General features: G+C 41.2%; 1 protein-coding gene across 1 annotated transcript in view; it reads right to left on the bottom strand.

Annotated features, from left to right (window-relative positions):
- The window catches only part of abca2 (ATP-binding cassette, sub-family A (ABC1), member 2), a 187,968-nt gene that overhangs the window by 66,817 nt on the left and 101,453 nt on the right, over positions 1 to 19,698 (bottom strand). The window contains exons 17-23 of the mRNA XM_060907364.1: positions 15,407 to 15,597; positions 11,665 to 11,815; positions 11,335 to 11,539; positions 8,518 to 8,676; positions 8,230 to 8,410; positions 4,937 to 5,149; positions 2,207 to 2,403 (exon numbers count right to left, since the gene is read on the bottom strand). Of these exons, the coding sequence (XP_060763347.1) occupies positions 2,207 to 2,403; positions 4,937 to 5,149; positions 8,230 to 8,410; positions 8,518 to 8,676; positions 11,335 to 11,539; positions 11,665 to 11,815; positions 15,407 to 15,597 (1,297 nt within the window). The remainder of the gene's footprint in view (positions 1 to 2,206; positions 2,404 to 4,936; positions 5,150 to 8,229; positions 8,411 to 8,517; positions 8,677 to 11,334; positions 11,540 to 11,664; positions 11,816 to 15,406; positions 15,598 to 19,698) is intronic.

The following is a 19,698-nucleotide window of genomic DNA, read 5'->3' as shown; positions in this document are numbered from 1 at the left end:
ATAGAAAGTCTATTTTCTGTATGATGTGAAATTTCCATCATAAAAAAAAAATTATGATATAATAAACTCTGTTTAAACTCTGTTAAAAAAATTTTTAACAGAGTTGACAAGAACATTGGGACGCATAAAAAAATTATTTTTTATGCGTCCCAATGTTCTTGTCAACTCTGTTAACTCTGTTATAAAATGGCAAAAAATCCACAAAGACGTTTAATAATACGCACGACACCTGCACCGAGAGACGTCACTTCCTCTGGCGGGAAACTTCAGAAAGGTGGGGAGGTCTGTTCTGTTTCTTCTCTCATTAATTTGAACAAAATGTTGAAGATTTCACACCAACAGTAGATGAATTATTCGTCAAATCTGTTACTGTGATATTGCAGTGAATCTCTCGCTCATTTTAAAAAACAACAACAACAACAATAATACGATTGAACTCCATAAACATCCATGGTAGCTAACTTGAGGTTCGCAAGTGGAGTGAAGACACAAAATGGTGGGGACTGTCAACTCTGTTGTCGTCGATTCTATTAGCGGATCGCCCGGTTTGACGATAACAGAATTGACAACGACTCACGGAGTCGACACTTGAAATGTAGCCGCAGTTACAGAACAGGCTGTGAGTCAGCAAAGCTGTAACTTTTAAGTTTCCTGACACAGGAAATTCTTCAGGACGGTGGACGTTTTTTTCTGTAGCATGACAAGCTGCATTAATTCTTTCATATTAACTTTAAGAGAAAGAAAGAGAGACAGAGGTTGATGAAGAAACACAGAAACACCTCTTTACAGTTGTTGTAATGTAAAGGAAACAGAAATTTGCCAATATTAACGTTTTTATCGGTTTAGAGATACAGACAGTGTTGTGGAACGTCCATAAAGCAAGTTAACTGATGAAGAAATTTGCTTTATGGAGGTTCCACAACATTAAAGGAGAACTGAAGTCATTTTAAAACCTGCTTTATTTCTTAATTAACGTGTTATTCAATTACGTTTTCGGTTTTAGTAACCTTATATCGAGATTCGTATTAGCAACTAACTGCAATTAAATATTATACTTATTGGCCTATTCGGTTTTTAGCCATGTTGAATTTAGTTCGTTTGGTCCACGGCAGGCGTCGCTTATCCGCGTGATCTTCACGAGACTTGTGCGAGACTTCGAAACGTCAAGTGTCAGCCAGGTGTCAGTGCCGCCATTTTGAAAACTGTTTTCCAAATGAAATATTGCACAAAAACGAGTTTAAATGACGATTACTGCCTACTTTTTTCAAACTTTCCTGATTGCTATCAAAACAAACAAAACTTCCGGCTTGATTACATCAGCATTCGAAAGAGGGCGTGCACAGATTTTGACAGCGTTGGCAGATGTTGGTCGCTTTGATTTCCGCTGTACGTTTTACTTCCGTCCTACGATGTCTCGCACAGGTCTCAGCGAATCTCGTTTACGGCCATTGCTTTGACATATAGACTGATATATTACAGAGCATATTTCAAACACTCATAACTTGCTATAGCAGTGACAAAATAGCCATCAAAAATGCATTCCGATATTTAATAAAATGAGAGAAATAGAATTTTGATCATAAAAAATTTGCCTTCAGTTCTCCTTTAACTGTATCTATAAATGGATAAAAATGTTAGTGTTGGCAAATTTCTGTTGTATAAAAGGAATAAAACACTTCGGGACATGCTATTATAGGAAAATCATCAACTTAAGGGTGGTAAAAGTTAACAACACGCTATCACTGATTATCTTCCTGTAACTGCACACCGCCAAATGTTTTACTCTTTGCTTAAGCTTACTAAAGGTTTCTGATTTTGTTTTGTTTTTTCAACATTTGTCTGTCATTATATACTGTATGTAGAGCAGAAATTCTTCAGTCCGTGTTTCTGTCATCACGTCTTTTGCATTTCTCATAAAAAACAGTTTCTTCGCTTGTTTTATATCCAGCCACGCTGACAGCGCTCATGCTGGATATGCAACGCCTGAGAATTTCTGTGTATAGTATAATAATATACACCTGTCACATTTCCTCCATCTCTTAATTATCACTTCGCCCTGTGCAAAAACACTGCACCTGCCATCAGGAGGATTTCGAAGCAAGCGAAAAATCTGTGCGTACATTTCCATAAATTCTAATAACCGAAATAAAGGTGGTGAAGTTCAGTGTGAAAGCAGCTGCAGAATTACAGCAGTGTTCATCCGAACCTTGTTTGTATTTGAGGATGAGGTCCCATATGGCACGCCGGGCGTACGGGTCCACTCCAGCTGTGGGCTCGTCTAGAATCACAGCCCGAGACCCGCCCACGAACGCTATGGCGACTGACAGTTTCCTCTTCATGCCTCCTGAAAGCGTCTGCACCAGGCAGTGGCGTTTGTTAGACAACTCCAGATCCTCAATCATCCTGCAAAATAATCATAAACACCAGTGATGCAATACAAATATCAAACAACACAATAATGAAACAATGAAACTGTCATGATCTCACCCTCCCCGCTTTGTGTCGCAGTTCCCATGGAAACAGCAGCTCTTGTTTTGTTGCTAGTCTTTACCTTTGTCCTGTGATTGATCAGTTTCTTTATTGGATTTATCTGTTTCTAGCCTCCATTCAATCGCTTACACTTCTGTAATGTTATCTTATGTGTTTAACAGCACATCAAATGTTGATTATAAAGGCTACCAGGAATTTTGGGTCAAGCCTTTTAACGCGCAACTGAAGTCACTGAACAGCCTGCTTCTCAAATTATGTACTAGGCATCAACGTGTTTTATGGATATTCCAACATTAAATGTAACTATAAACAGATAAAAAGTAAAACATGACATACTTTAATAAGTTAAAAAAAAATTCACAACAAATTTCTGTGGTATAAGAGGAATAAAACACTTTAGGACACACTGTTAAACATTACAGATTTCACATTATAGATTGTCCATGTTTAATGATATGCTGAGCACACACACACACACACACACACACACACTTTTAGGAATAACTAACTGGGAATCTGTGCACTGTGCAGTGTGTATACTGTACACTTTTTTTTATTATAATAACTTCCTTATGATTTGAATACTAATCTTCATTTTGGTTAATTTGTTTTAATAATTTTTAAATACATGTAAACACTCATACATATAATCTTGCATTATGTTCTTGTAAATAATAATTTATTATTTGTCTATATCATGACTATTATTGTTAGAGCATTGAGATTCTATGGAATGCTTTGAAATAAATTATTATTATTATCATAACATTTTTCAGGATGCTATTTCTCTCTCAGTTTTCAACCAATCATCACCAAATTTCACATGAAGAATACCTCTGGGCTGAATTAAGTTGCTATGACTTTTGGTGCTGATCTGGATCACCGAACTGGAATGATCCATGAAAAACAGGATTTTTTCCTCACTAAGCGTCACGCTCTCTCTCTTAGCGTTCCGGATCTATAGAGTAAGGTGACCAGACGTTCCGGTTTGTAAGAGCTATCGCAAATCACTGTGACTTTAGTCACAGTCTCTATCTAGTTCTTCTTCCTCCTCTTCCTATTATTATTATTATTATTATTATTCACCTAATATTTTTAAGACACTATTTCTCCCTCAGTTTTCAACCAATCATCACCCAATTTCACAGGAAGAATACCTCTGGGCTGAATTACATTGCTATGACTTTTGGTGCTGATCTGGATCACCAAAGTGGAATGATCCATAAAAATTTGGATTGTTTTCAATCACTTACAACTCTGTCAATTTTCATGATTTTTTCAATCATTTAAAAAAAAATTTTCAGGGCGGCAGGGCACAACTTTTCCTCACTAAGCGTCATTCTCTAGCTTTTACCATTCCGGATCTATAGGGTACAGTGACCAGATGTCCCAGTTTGTAACAGCACAAATTACTGTGACTTTAGTCACAGTCTCTATCTAGTTATTATTATTACAACACTATGTATTATAGAATATGTATTGCAGTACATCATTTTTCTAGCGTAGTAACATCTTAATTAATGAACACAGTGAATTATCGAGTGGTCATCGTCAATGAGACACTTATGGAACCTTCACAGAAACAACTATCTATTTTAAAACCCACAAATGGTCAACATTTTGCTTTTAAATCTCATCCACAATATAGTGGCAGTCTTGCTGGTGCATCAGTGAATTTCCTTTCAGCACGGTGGTAGGGGAAATCTCATGAATATTCATGAGGAAAGTGCTCCCTGATTGACTGGAAAATGCGTTTTGTTTCACCGCGCTGCTTTGATGGAAAAAATTTATCAGTATCCAAGCTAGATAGCTTTTATCAACCTTTACCCTCACCCAAACCCTAACCTTATTGCCATATACGTGTTCTCCGAGATGGGGTTCCCAAGTCAAAACAATGTAGTGAAATATTAAGGCATTCACCGGCCAGTTAGGCAATACACACAAGTCTTCCCCTGTCAAATTGCAAAAAGGAAATTTGTGTTGCATCAGCCTTTCAGCAGAGTTTAAATTGCAGCGCCATCTGGTGGCTCTGTCCCTTCCATTACGTAAAGTCAGCTGTGACTAACAAGTACAAAAACTGTCCAATGTTTCACATTTTATATTTGAGCATTTTTAGTACAGCATCAGAATATAAACAGTACACCACAGCTCACAGCTTACCAAATTTCCAAATGTAAACACATACTGTTGACAACGTGCTCGAAAATGTTACCAAATTTGCAATTTGAGACATAACTGGACATTCCCTTGGTACTCCCATAAAAACAGGAATTTGGAATTCGGGAATCGTTACAGATGAATTTGGTCCTATATGTAAATTAAAAATGTAAAGATAACATGGTAACCAATGACATGTACTTTAGCTAGCTAGCTAGCTAGTGTACTTACGAGTATTATTATTAAAAATGATTAATAGTTAGGGAAATGATTGGAGGATGGCACTCACTTATCCATCTCTTTTCGGATGTCCTCTTCAGCCATTCCCTTCAGGCGTGAGTAGAACCACAGGTGCTCCTCGACAGTCAGCTTGTCGAAGAGGACGTTGTGCTGGGGGCACATGCCCAGGTTCTGCCGGATGCGCTCCATTTCTGTGCGGATGTCATGGCCGTATATCGTAGCCGAGCCCGATGTGGGGGGGAAGAGTCCCGTAAGGATCGACCTGGAGATCAAACATAAAGCAATGACAGTCTGGTTTCAGCTTCCTGAAGGATTTTTTTTTTTACTGAAGAATTCTTCAAAGGATGATTGAGAGTTACCCCAAAAGGGGGTAAACTGCACCCTGTTTTTGGGTCTAATCTCTAAATTCCTCAATGAACATTAATGTCTGAATCTTCTTATGGCAATTTCTGTAAACATTATTTCATCATCAACCTGTAGTAGGCAAATTTCTGTATCTGATGAATTATTCATTAATTTTTTTTTGTAGAAAAAAAAAAACCCACAACAGCTATAGTCTAACATTCCTGGATAAAGGAAACACATTTGATCTTGTTCTTCTTGTTGAACCAATCAATTATTGCGATTTCCTTCAATTCCTAAGGCTTAAAGGTGAGATAATTACTTTCTAGACTCTATTTTGTAGGTGATCCAAGTTAGAGGATTACACTAGCTAGCTAGCTAGCTGACTAAATAAATATTTACGAGAAATCAATTAAACTTTTGCATTTACCTGGTAAACGTTAATTCCCTTAAACTTTCCAAGACGACTGAAATGTACTCAAGGAAACAGTGGTTTGTATTTTAGACACAGAGACTACTGTATTAGCCAGTTAACCAACACTAGCTAGTCAGAGATTTAAAGGAAATATCTCGCAAAAAAAAAAAACTGAGCTAAAAGTCGATCTTTATGTCTGTCCTTTATAAAAAAAAAAGCTGCATGTTGAATTTATTCTAAACAATATAACCACTAAAGTGATGAAAATAGACAGGACTATTTTTTTTGTTTGTCAGGAAGGCCGCCATAACTCCATTGTGCATGATGTCATTTTCCGCGAGCACAGCGGAGGTGTACAAGTGCACGTTATACTAGTGTCAGTAGGGTGAAGTATTCTGTCAGGGATGGTTGGAGACGGATGCAAGTGCAGAAGATCTTTATTATAAAGAAAAGTGCAAATAGGCAAACAGTCCAAATTGGCAGGCGGAGATCGTGAACGGTAAAACAGGCAAAAGGTCAAGCGAGGCACAAACAAAATATCATAGACAGGAGCAGGGTCAAAAACAAGGAACAGGAATCAGAAACCAGGGAATCAGAAACCAGGAAATCAGTCAGGAAACAAGGCTCGGTAATGTGTCACAACAATGCAATACTTCGCAAAGGAAGTCTGCATTCTGAGTCCTTATTTAGGTGTGCTGATTGCGCCTTAATCCCGTGCAGGTGTGTGTCATTCGCTGTCCAGAGTGTGCCTGAGAGTCCTTCTGTTATGACGATTAGACTATAGTATAATATTATAGTCTAGCGTAACTTCTCAGTCAATTTGTTTGCATCTCTCAACAAAAATTATGCCAATGCGGTATTAGAAAAGGAATCAAAATAAAGTAGTGGCGAGTTTATTGCCTGTTTATTTCTAAAAATATATATTTACCTGCTTATCTTCCATCCGTTTGATGCGTGACACGGTATGCTGTAGTGCGGAATCCTATATCACGCAGCACCACCTTCGTTTTCGTCTTCTAATACATCCATACTGTATATCTGGCTAATCCAGTATGGCTGCGCCCAGGGAAATGGCCCAACAGACTTATCTTACAACTTTAACATGTTTTTTTAAGTGAAAGTCCGCTTAATTTTTTTCATCCAGAACATCTTGTATTAATGTATAATGATGATATTACATAACCCTGTAATTTCATTTTTGATCGCTATTTTGTCACTGCTATAGCAAGTTATGAGTGTTTGAAATATGCTCTGTAATATATCAGTCCATATGTCAAAGCAATGGCCGTAAATGAGATTCATTGAGACCTGTGCGAGACATCGTAGGACGGAAGTAAAACGTACAGCGGAAATCAAAGTGACCGACATCTGCCAATGTTGTCAAAAGACGCGCACGCCCTCTTTCGATTGCTGACGTAATCAAGCCGGAAGTTTTGTTTGTTTTGATAGCAATCAGGAAAGTTTGAAAAAAGTAGGCAGTAATCGTCATTTAAACTCGTTTTTGTGCAATATTTCGTTTGGAAAACAGTTTTCAAAATGGCGGCACTGACACCTGGCCGACACTTGACGTTTCGAAGTCTCGCACCAGTCTCGTGAAGATCGCGCGGATAAGCGACGCCTGCCGTGGACCAAACGAATTAAATTCAACATGGCTAAAAACCGAATAGGCCGATAAGTATAATATTTAATTGCAATTAGTTGCCAATACGAGTCACGATATAAGGTTACTAAAACCGAAAACGTAATTGAATAACACGTTAATTAAGAAATAAAGCAAGTTTAAAAATGACTTCAGTTCTCCTTTAAATGTTTCCATTTACCTGTTAAACTTTCCTCCCTTTAGACTTCCTCAGAGGAATTTGATTAAAACAGAATCAATGGATATTGATCTCATCTCATCTCATTATCTCTAGCCGCTTTATCCTGTTCTACAGAGTCGCAGGCAAGCTGGAGCCTATCCCAGCTGACTACGGGCGAAAGGCGGGGTACACCCTGGACAAATCACCAGGTCATCACAGGGCTGACACATAGACACAGACAACCATTCACACTCACACCTACGGTCAATTTAGAGTCACCAGTTAACCGAACCTGCATGTCTTTGGACTGTGGGGGAAACCGGAGCACCCGGAGGAAACCCACGCGGACACGGGGAAAACATGCAAACTCCGCACAGAAAGGCCCTCGCCGGCCACGGGGCTCGAACCCGGACTTTCTTGCTGTGAGGCGACAGTGCTAACCACTCCGCCACCGGGCCGCCATGGATATTGATATAGAATCCTTTTTTTTTTTCAGTGTTCGAGCAAACCAATACAATTCACGATCAACATTTCCTCAACAACTTGTCATTGTGTCATGTCCGAAACTGCTGACACAGTCTCAGCTCCTATTTTCCACATTTTTGTGTATATTCAACAAAATCCTGATCTATAATGACACCTAACCCTAAAAAAATGGGAGATTTTTCTTTTTCCATTTCATTCTCAGAGACTGACAGCCCATACAGTAATGACGCAGGTGGTTGGCATCATGGCCATGACACCCACCATTTAACACACACACCCACACACACAATTCTCTCTCACATAGTAGTGGTCTTGCCGGCTCCATTGTGTCCCAGGAAGGAGACAACCTGGTTTTCATGCAGATTTAAGCTCAGCTTGTTGAGAGCCAGCTTGCTGCCCGTCTTGTAGACTTTGGTGAGCTTGTCGATGCACACCACCAGAGGTAAGTGACTGGGTTCCTCTTCTATTCCACGTGTTTCCTCTGGGGGCATCACACAGATATGAAACTCAAACTCGAGAACAAGATCCGAGTTCTATAGTCATCATTCAGGTGCCAGTGAAATCTGAAATCAGCTACGACAGCAATACCTGAGCGTCTGTGCTCCATGGCACAGGCCTGATCTTCCTCCATTACGCTGAGCCTGGCACTGCTGCCCCATGGCCACTCCCAGGTCTCAATTCGTCCACTGCCCAGCCAATAGGACTTCTGCAGGGGGAAGTACCAAGGGCGGGGCAGCCCATACATTCCTGCAGAATGAGAACAGTATGGTGGAGAGTGAGACAGGCCCAGTATACAGTACATTTCTGAAGAAGCAGAGACCAGCAAGTGGCAAGGATGTTTATGGCAAATGGGTGGAAAGCAGCAAAGTGGGAGGTCTTTGCTTCAAGTTTCAAACAGGAGTAACAGTAGAAACAAGAGCAGGCAGGAGTGGAATTTAAAAAATGAAACCAGTAGAAACCATAAGATTATGCGATATCGTCATACCACACACTGTATATGCCAGATTGAAAAGAGTTTAACTATTTTATCTCATCTCATTATCTGTAGCCGCTTTATCCTGTTCTACAGGGTCGCAGGCAAGCTGGAGCCTATCCCAGCTGACTACGGGCGAAAGGCGGGGTACACCCTGGACAAGTCGCCAGGTCATCACAGGGCTGACACATAGACACAGACAACCATTCACACTCACATTCACACCTACGGTCAATTTAGAGTCACCAGTTAACCTAACCTGCATGTCTTTGGACTGTGGGGGAAACCGGAGCACCCGGAGGAAACCCACGCGGACACGGGGAGAACATGCAAACTCCGCACAGAAAGGCCCTCGCCGGCCACGGGGCTCTTCTTGCTGTGAGGTGACAGCGCTAACCACTACACCACCATACCACCCTGTGTGTGTTATATCCATATAAAAATACATAATAGCTTGCTAATAGTTCTATAATATAATTCGTAAATCTAGCTAGTGTGCTATATAAAATAAAAAGTATTAATTAAGGTATAACATATGTAAGCTGGTGTTACTGCGAGAGTTTCTGCAGTATCTAAATACTATAGTGAAACGTAGATAGCGACAACCCCAAATCAGAAAAAATTGGGATGGCATGTTGACAAACCAAAAACAATGATTCGTAAATAATCGTTGACCTGTATTGCACTCAAAACAGTACAACAGCACATTATTGAACGCTATTACCTCATGAATTTTATTGTTTTTTTCAAAATAAACTCATTTCGATTCTGATTTTTGCAATACATTTAAAAAAAAAAAAAGTTGGCACGGTAAAGCATTTACTACTTTATAACATTGCCATTCCTTCTCACAAACACTTAAAAGATGTTTATGGACTGAAGACACCAAGTGATGAAGCATTTCAGGTGTTATTTTGTCCCATTCTTCCTGCAAACAGGTCTTAAGGTGTGCAACAGTATGGGCTCAACGGTGTTTTATTTTTCATTTCAAAATTCCCCCTCACATTCTCTATTAGGGACAGAGGGGACACACCCTCTTCTTCCACAGCCAGGCCTTTGTAATGTGTGCAGAATGTGGTTTGGTTTTGCATTGTCTTGTTGAAATATTCCTGGAAAAGATGTCGTCTTGAAGGCAGCATATATGTTGCTCCAAAATCTTTGTACTTTTCTGCATTAATGCTCTGTCACAGAAGTGTAAGTTAGCTTTGCCAAGGGCACTGACACAACCCCATTCCATGACAGACTCTGGCTTTTGGACTTGTTCCTGGTAACGGTCTGGATGGTCCTTTTCATCTTTGGTCCGGAGCACATTGTGTCCATTTCCTCCAAAAAAAAAAAAAGACCTGGAATACTGATTCGTCTGACCACAAGACACGTTTCCACTGTGTGATGGTCCATCCCAGATGCCTCCAAGCCCAGAGAAGTCAATGGTGCTTCTATACACAGTTAACATAAGGCTTCCTTGTTGCACAGTAAAGTTTTAACTGGCCTTTGTGGACATAACTCCATATTGTCGTGCTTGACAAAGGTTTTCCAAAGTAATCCCGAGCCCTTGTGGTTATATCAGCTATAGATGAATGACGGTTCAGTGCCCTCTGAGGGATTGGAGATCATGGGTGTTCAACTTAGGCTTGAACCCTTTGCCCTTTAGGCACCAAAATTCCTTCAGATTCCTTGAAACTTTTAATGATATTATGCACCGTAGAGGGTGAAATATCCAACTCCCTTCCTGTCTTTCTTTCAGGAACATTGTTTTTAAACATTTCAATAATTTTCTCACGCATTTGTTGACAAACTGGAGATCTTTGGCCCATCCTTGCTCCACAAAGATCAGGCCTTTCCTGGATACTGATTTTATACAAAATCATGATTATAATCACCTGTTGCCATCACCTGTTTCAAATCACATCATTATTTAATTGTTTTACCTCATTACTAGCCCTAAATTGCCCCGTCCCAACTTTTTATGGAATGTGTTGCAGGCCTGAAACGCAGGAATGGATGTATATTAACAAATGAAATGAAGTTGACCAGACAAAACATGAAATATCTTGGGTTCATTCTGTCTGCAATGAAATACAAGTCAAAGTAAATTTAGAAAAATCACTGCTTTCTTTTTCTATTTGCATTTTCCACACCATCCCAACTTTTTCTGACTTGGGGTTGTAAAAAACTCAACATGAACTTTCTCAAAGGTCCTTTTGCAAGGTTATATTATGGATCTGATAAACAGGGGAACTTCCTTGGACAATATATTAACCCAATGCCCTCTTGCGTCCATTCACAGTGAACCCCATATACTTGCAGCAGCTACCACACCCACTCGGAGTTGCCCTGCCCACTCAGAGGCTGCTCCACACTTCAGAGATATTCCTCTTAGAAAAACAACTGTAGGTGTTGTAGATGTAAGAAATAAAGTCAACATGGTTCACCTGGATGCACGGCCTCTATGTACCAGGTGAGCACACCGTACACAGTGGCGTCGATGATCAGCATGACAATGGACAACAGGAGGTTAAAATCATCGCCCTCTACTGGTGACTGGTTGATGGTGCGCCACTGGATGCCCACACCAGACACCTCATACAAAGCAAAGTACTTTGAGCCAAGGCCAAAAGCAGTGGTGGACATCAGAGACTGCAGGAAGAGAGGAAGTCACATAAGAAAAGAGGGACAGATTCTACTGCCAGGTTCAAAAGGCATTTCATTCTACAACATCATGTATGTTAAAGGTGAGCATGTGGTATGTAGAAGTTTCCTACCGCAATACACTTCTCAAAGGCCGTGATCTTGTCATGGGCCACCTCTTCTCTGATGGCCACATACATGTAGGGAACATAACTTAGGAAATAGATTATCCCGCCACAAGCTGAGGCCAGTTTGGCTTTGGAGTAGATCACTGACACTAGAAAACTAGCAGACAGAAAAGGGAAGAGAACTTTCAGCCAAATAAACTACTCCTCCATATTCCTGTACTTCTTGGCACAGTTGCTACATGCCCCAATACACAATCCTCCTCAGTCTTCTTTTCCTACAAGTTATGACACGGAAAAATCCCAAAGCTGGGGGTTCACATGTTAAAAGTCATGTATTTTGTAAACTGCTCGCTCCACGGCCAGTCTACCAACCTTATTTTAATCATGAGTCAATAAAGATTACTCGGCCCAACATGTTATCCAATTCAAGTCGATAATATTGATCCAAATGGTCGATTTTTTTTTTTTTCCAACTAAGAACAAAACTTCCAGTCTACTCCGCTGATGCTGCCATTTTGGAACTCACATGATGCACTGCTGCATGCTGATTGGTTGAAAGCTGAGCAATGTTGAATTCGTCTGCAAGAAACTACGCACCAATGTTTTGATTGTGAAATGTCAAAATGAGTAACAAAAATGGGACTAATAGACTGGTACCAAAATTCAAAAAAGTGCTTAGTTAAGGAGTTAAAGGCATTTTTGAGACAAAGTCGGCAAACAGTCTTATTTTGTCAATTTGGGTGTGCCGAATTCAAATCTGCAATATGCCGAGCTCTATCTGACCTCTAGAGGTCATTGAACTTTGGGCCTGTAAACGTCTCAGCTGAACCCAGTTTCTCAGCTTTCTAAGGAATGAAATGTACTAAAATGATTAATGAAGTTAGCAAATGGCCTTGTTTGTTAAATGTTCGGGTGCTGAATTCATTTTTCATTTGTAAAACGACATATGACCTCTGATAACCTCAAGGTCATTAAACTTGGCCTATAGGCCTATGCATTTAACGGCATTTTTAAACTGACTTTACTCCCCCAAAAAGAACATGAACAGACAAAAAACAAATAGAAAGGAACAAATACAACATTAAATGCCAGTCCATGTACATGTGACTTACTTTTCACAATGAGAATGCCTAGGCGATCACCTTACATAACATTGCATTACATTTAGCGGTTATTGTTTATACAAAGCTACTGAAAAAAGGACCGATTCAGCAGCATACAAAATGTGGGGGCATACAGGGTATACAACAAAGAAAAAAACTCTCATATATACTAACCCTGATTAACCTGTATACCCTGTATGCCCCCACATTTTGTATGCTGCTGAATCGGTCCTTTTTTCAGTAGCTTTGTATAAACAATAACCGCTAAATGTAATGCAATGTTATGTAAGGTGATCGCCTAGGCATTCTCATTGTGAAAAGTAAGTCACATGTACATGGACTGGCATTTAATGTTGTATTTGTTCCTTTCTATTTGTTTTTTGTCTGTTCGTATTCTTTTTGGGGGAGTAAAGTCAGTTTAAAAATGCCGTTAAATGCATAGGCCTATAGGCCAAGTTTAATGACCTTGAGGTTATCAGAGGTCATATGTCGTTTTACAAATGAAAAATGAATTCAGCACCCAAACATTTAACAAACAAGGCCATTTGCTAACTTCATTAATCATTTTAGTACATTTCATTCCTTAGAAAGCTGAGAAACTGGGTTCAGCTGAGATGTTTACAGGCCCAAAGTTCAATGACCTCTAGAGGTCAACAGAGGTCAGATAGAGCTCGGCATATTGCAGATTTGAATTCGGCACACCCAAATTGACAAAATAAGACTGTTTGCCGACTTTGTCTCAAAAATGCCTTTGGGTGTCGCAATTCTGGATTTTGGTACCAGTCTATAAAGGCTCACAACACACCGTATCATGGTATAGAAGGGTTGGAAATTAAACAAGTAGTACACAAAGTCAATAGGTAAAGCAGCACAGCGCGTAAAGTTCACGAACACCGTTCGAGCTTTGGCCAATCAACGCACAAGAATGGAATCGTGTTACCTTCTGGCTCTCTCCTTTTAGTTATGCTGTCATAGTTAGTTGCCGGAGTCCCTGCTTGTACTCGGTGCAATATGTATACTGTTCCTACTTATTCAGGTGACATTGGGCATACCTAACCACCTGTGTTTTCTTTCTCTCCCCCCCACCCCAAATCTGTCCCTCTGAGTTACATGGAGTCAACAGGAAATCTTTTGGTGGAGACGGTGGGGACCTCGACTGGCTATCGTAGCCTGCAGGGAATCGGCCGTCAGACATTCTGTCGCATGTCCCAGACCCGGTGAAATGTAACTGAATTGTCTTGGCCAGGCCTAAGGGTCCCATCTGCATCTCATCATTGCTGAGGAGTGTGCTCCCATCACCCAATCTAGCATCCAGCCAAAGCAGGTCATGATATATTTTTTTACCATATTAACATGTCATTGTGTGTCATGCCTGATGTAAAGACTCTTGTCTCTGCGAGCCTACCACACAGATTTAATACTTGTCATTTTTAGGGCATACCTAACAACATGTTTTCTTTCTCTCTCTCTCTTTCCCCCCCCCCAATCTGTCCCTCTGAGTTACATGTTGATCCTGGGATTGAGATGCTGGCCTCTTCTGCCCCTCGGACCTGCTTGATCCATCCTGGTGCCCTGTGTCTGGTCGGAGTTTTATCGCCCCACTCCTGTGAAGGACGGCCCCATGAGGACAGTTGAGGGTTATACCTGTTAAAACTGTTAATATTATAGTCAGGCTGTCTGTTGTTGCCCAAATGAGGATGGGTTCCCTTTTGAGTCTGGTTCCTCTCGAGGTTTCTTCCTCATGTCGTCTGAGGGAGTTTTTCCTTGCCACCGTCGCCACAGGCTTGCTCATTGGGGATAGATTAGGGATAAAATTAGCTCATGTTTTAAGTCGTTCAAATTCTGTAAAGCTGCTTTGCGACAATGTTTATTGTTAAAAGCGCTGTACAAATAAACTTGACTTGACTTGACTTGAATCGTGTGAATTTCAATCATGCCGGCGCCGGCGGAATAGACTAACTTTTTGGCTCGATTCAGAAAATCGGCAGCAGGGGACGCGAATATTGATTTGAAGTTGCTGACATGTTGATTCAGGAAACTTTTATTGTTTTCTGATCAAACAGAGACTGACAGATTGTATGTGGTGTGGATCATTCATTAATTACAGCTTTGGGGATTTTTCTGTGTCATAACTTGTAGGAAAAGAAGACCGAGGAGGATTGTGTGCTACGGCATGTAGCGACTACGCTAACTGGTGGCATGATGTCATTATGAGAATTATTTTGCAAACATCATTTGTGTGTGGTTTTTTTATTTATTTTTTATTTCTTAGTTTAGTTGAAGGTATAGTCAGTTGATAATGGCAAAAGTTAGCGAAACCTAGCTTTCTTCGAAAGTCAAAATCGAAACAAATACAGTCTTCTCTCTCAGTGATCCCTACAAAGCCAAAATGACTGACAGTGAAATAGAGGTGCTTCCTTGAGCTGATTGGTTGAATGTTATTGGTCCTCATTTTTATTTTTTCTCCCATTTTTCAGAGCCCGAGGCACCACAGAGACAAGAGTTTAACAAAACTGACAAAATGAGACAAGAACCTAATATCATAATCATTACTGACTGCAACTTTAACTTGAATAAAATGGCCGAGCTTGCAAATTGCCAATGGACAAAGAAACAACGTCATTAATTACAGCATGTTACATTACCAGAACATGATGGTGGCGATGGCGTATACAGTAAGGAAGAGCCAGATGATGAAGGGGTCGCTGTGGAGGAGCACTCGGCCATACTTTAATATGGCCGTCAGTGCTGTCACTGAGATGGAGAGCTGCACAAAGCCTGTGATGAACCAGGCCACCCAGTGCACAGCATTATTTAAGCCCATCATCTTCATCACCTGAGAGGAGGAAGAATAATAATCATCATTGTCATCATGAGCCGCGAATATATCAATAAATGAGACCCTTAATGATGGAGTAGCTCACTCCGGCCCTGTCTAGTCCAGAAGGAACAATCTAAAGTGGGCCACCTTGCGCAGTTCTACTCTCAACCATCCATCCATTATCTGTAGCCGCCTTATCCTGTTCTACAGGGTCGCAGGCAAGCTGGAGCCTATCCCAGCTGACTACGGGTGAAAGGCGGGGTACACCCTGGACAAGTCGCCAGGTCATCAAAGGGCTGACACATAGACACAGACAACCATTCACACTCACATTCACACCTATGGTCAATTTAGAGTCACCAGTTAGCCTAACCTGTATGCCTTTGGACTGTGGGGGAAACCGGAGCAGACATGGGGAGAACATGCAAACTCCACACAGAAAGGTCCTCGTTGGCCACTGGGCTCGAACCCAGGACCTTCTTGCTGTGAGGCAACAGTGCTAACCACTACACCACCATCCTGCCCCTATTCTCAACCAGTCCAGCTCAAATATTTGAGAGCAGAACTGTGCAAGGTGGGCCACTTTAGATTGTTCCTTCTGGACTAGACAGGGCCAGAGTGGGTAGAAGTTATATGCACCCTAGGTACCCCTACCTTCATGCCAGAAAGAATCAAAATCGGTGAAGAATTGTGAGAGAAGAAGCGATTTTTGTGAAATGTGGACGACGCTGGACGGACAACACATGATGGCATAAACTCATCACCTGTCGGCCGGATGAGATAATAATCAATATTTATAACAATATAACCTACAGGAACTAAAAGAATGTACAGAAAGTACTTCCAATAATCATATATCAAAAATAACAAATAATTCTTTGTTGGTTGAATTAAAGCCCTGCGCACGAGGGTGATTTCCCATCACTTGGCTGTGCAACTTTTTGACACAAACGAAAAATTGCTTCGTGTGCGGATATTTGTGACGGGGATTTTTTGTTGCTTGCGACAGATCGCAGGTATCAAACATGGTTGATATTCTGCGACAAAAAAAATCGGCAGTGGCTGACTTGCTGCAGAGATATCGCCGCGTGTGAGTGTCTTTGCAGTAACGAAGTGATCACCTCCATAGGCTAAGCCAATCCCCGCCCGTGAAGCAGTCACGTGATTTCCATGTGACTTGCATCCCCCTCCCCAAATCACCCACTGGTCGCAGATAACGTGCACATGCAGCTACCCGAGAGGGGAAACTTGCATCCAAAAATTGCAATACGCTTGCAACGAGAAGTCACCTGTGTGCACCGGGCTTAAGAATACACAGTTTAAAGCTGCTGTGAAAGTCCTTGAAGCTCAACCTTCCTCCAGGTCCTAGGTGCAATCCTTTTCTCCCACTTAAACAGTTACGCACCTGATTGCGCATCAAGAACTGTAACAATGCTTAAAATGGATGACTTTGGAGAATTAGCTGGCAATGCAATTACACGGGGCGGCATGGTGGTGTAGTGGTTAGCACTGTCACCTCACAGCAAGAAGGTTCTGGGTTCGAGCCCAGCGGCTGACGAGGGCCTTTCTGTGTGGAGTTTGCATGTTCTCCCCGTGTCCGCGTGGGTTTCCTCCGGGTGCTCCGGTTTCCCCCACAGTCCAAAGACATGCAGGTTAGGTTAACTGGTGGCTCTAAATTGACCGTAGGTGTGAATGTGAGTGTGAATGGTTGTTTGTCTTTATGTGTCAGCCCTGTGATGATCTGGCAATTTGTCCAGGGTGTACCCCGCCTCTTGCCCATAGTCAACTGGGATAGGCTCCAGCTTGCCCATGACTCTGAACAGGATAAGCGGTTATGGATAATGGATGGATGGATGGATCCAATTACATGGTTGGAGCTAAAGTCTGGACCCACAAGCAAATGTCACGCACAGCTAAACAATGACATTTAAAATGGTATTTGTGTTCTAGATAGTTATGTAGCTAGCTACTTATACAATGTGCCCAAAAGTATGTGGATACCCGACAATCACACCCATATGTGCTTGATCAACATCCTGTTCTAGATGTAGTCCCCTTTGCTGTTATAATAAGCTTCACCCTTCTGGGAAGACTTTCCACACGATGGTTTATAATAGTTCCAGCTAATTTCAAAAGGTCTTCAGTAGGGTTGAGGTCAGGGCTCTGTGAAGGACACTCGAGGTTTTCCACTCTAACCTTGGCAGACCATGTCTTCATCGAGCTCAGTTTGTGCACAGGTGTACTGTCATGCTGGAACAGGTTTGGGCCTCTTAGTTCCAGTGAAAGGAAATTGTAATGCTATAGCATACAAAGACATTCAGTACAATTGTGTGCTTCTAACTATGTGGCAACAGTTTAGGGAAAAACCAAATGATGTGAATATGATGGTCAGGTGTCCACAAACTTTTGGCCATATAGTGTATGTAGGTTAGATAGCTTTCGATAACACGTCTATCTGACTAGATAATGTTAGCTAGATAACCATGTCATGTCCATTATAATATTCAAATATTATTGCAGGTTAAGAGACATTTGCATAATCGATTTTATTCTATCCACATTCACTGGATATGAGTGAATGTTGATAGAATGTGGATAGTAGTAGAGTAGCTAATCAGAGCGTGCTCTGATTAGCTACTCTACTACTAGGCTATCAGCTGATATACCGTGAGTAGAGAAAAACAAAATGGCGGTGCACATCAAATCAGATACATCACTTTATCAAGTATATAAAAGAAACAGAAATAGCTAAAAGACTATAGTCCCCCTCCCAAATATCTCCTGTTCCACACTCCAGTTCAGTTGGTGGTGGGAATGCACCTTTAAAGGGCATATTCTGGACCAATTTCGTGTTTTTTTCATATGAAAGTATGTCCCTTTACACACTCATCCAGAAAGGTAATTTTGCACAAGGCCATCTGTCTACAGCAGAAAAGAATAAAATAACAAAATGCGTCTGGAAAAATCTCAAGGGAGTCTGGAGCCAGATTCGTGACGTTATCTGCGGAAGCGCCAGCAGGCTGCGCGAGCTTTGCACGGTTTCAGTGCACAGCCTGTGTAGACCAAGCGCTCCCATTTCTCTCTCATTGTCCGGTCTTTTGGGAAACGATGAGTACTAATCCCATCATGATTGGTGTTGCTACACCCTCCTACAATACATCTGTTAACCATTTTAATAATTACACGATAACGTTGAAGAAATTTGCAGAAAACCACCAGGTCGTTTTCTCATAAACAAAGCAGCGCTGACGTAGGATTCAGAAGGAGGCGTCCTGCAGATGACGCCACGAAAATCAATGTTTGCCAGGAAATCCAAATGCCAAGTTTTTTCAGAGGCGGACGAATTCGCCTCAAATGGCTTGATTTCAACTGAATTTTTCTGGTATTGCGCAAGGTAAAAAAATTGCAGAGAATGCAGAATGTTACAGATATTTGACCAAAGTTTAATATAAAATAGGAGAATTACATTGATCTTGCTCCTGAATTTACCCGTGATATGCACTTTAAGTTGGTTTGCCAACCTCCCAAAAAAAAAAAAAACAACCCTGAAAGAAGAAGAAGAAAACCCCCAAAAATAAAAAAAAAGCAACAAAATACGGAATAAAAGTATTTGATGGTAAGAATGCATCTTTTTTATTTTTCAAGAATTATTATTATAGAGCGGCCGCGGCACGGTGGTGTAGTGGTTAGCATTGTCGCCTCACAGCAAGAAGGTCCGGGTTCGAGCCCCGTGGCCGGCGAGGGCCTTTCTGTGTGGAGTTTGCATGTTCTCCCCGTGTCCGCGTGGGTTTTCTCCGGGTGCTCCGGTTTCCCCCACAGTCCAAAGACATGCAGGTTAGGTTAACTGGTGACTCTAAATTGACCGTAGGTGTGAATGTGAGTGTGAATGGTTGTCTGTGTCTATGTGTCAGCCCTGTGATGACCTGGCGATTTGTCCAGGGTGTACCCCGCCTTTCACCCGTAGTCAGCTGGGATAGGCTCCAGCTTGCCTGCGACCCTGTAGAACAGGATAAAGCGGCTACAGATAATGGATGGATGGATATTATTATTATAGCATTTTTCACAAATTGCTCCTGTCATTTCGCCAGTTTGTTTACATTCCAAGCGGAAATTATT

The sequence above is a fragment of the Neoarius graeffei genome, chromosome 24 (assembly GCF_027579695.1).
Source record: "Neoarius graeffei isolate fNeoGra1 chromosome 24, fNeoGra1.pri, whole genome shotgun sequence".
Taxonomy (NCBI): domain Eukaryota; kingdom Metazoa; phylum Chordata; class Actinopteri; order Siluriformes; family Ariidae; genus Neoarius; species Neoarius graeffei.
This window is presented reverse-complemented; position numbering and strand designations above follow the sequence as displayed.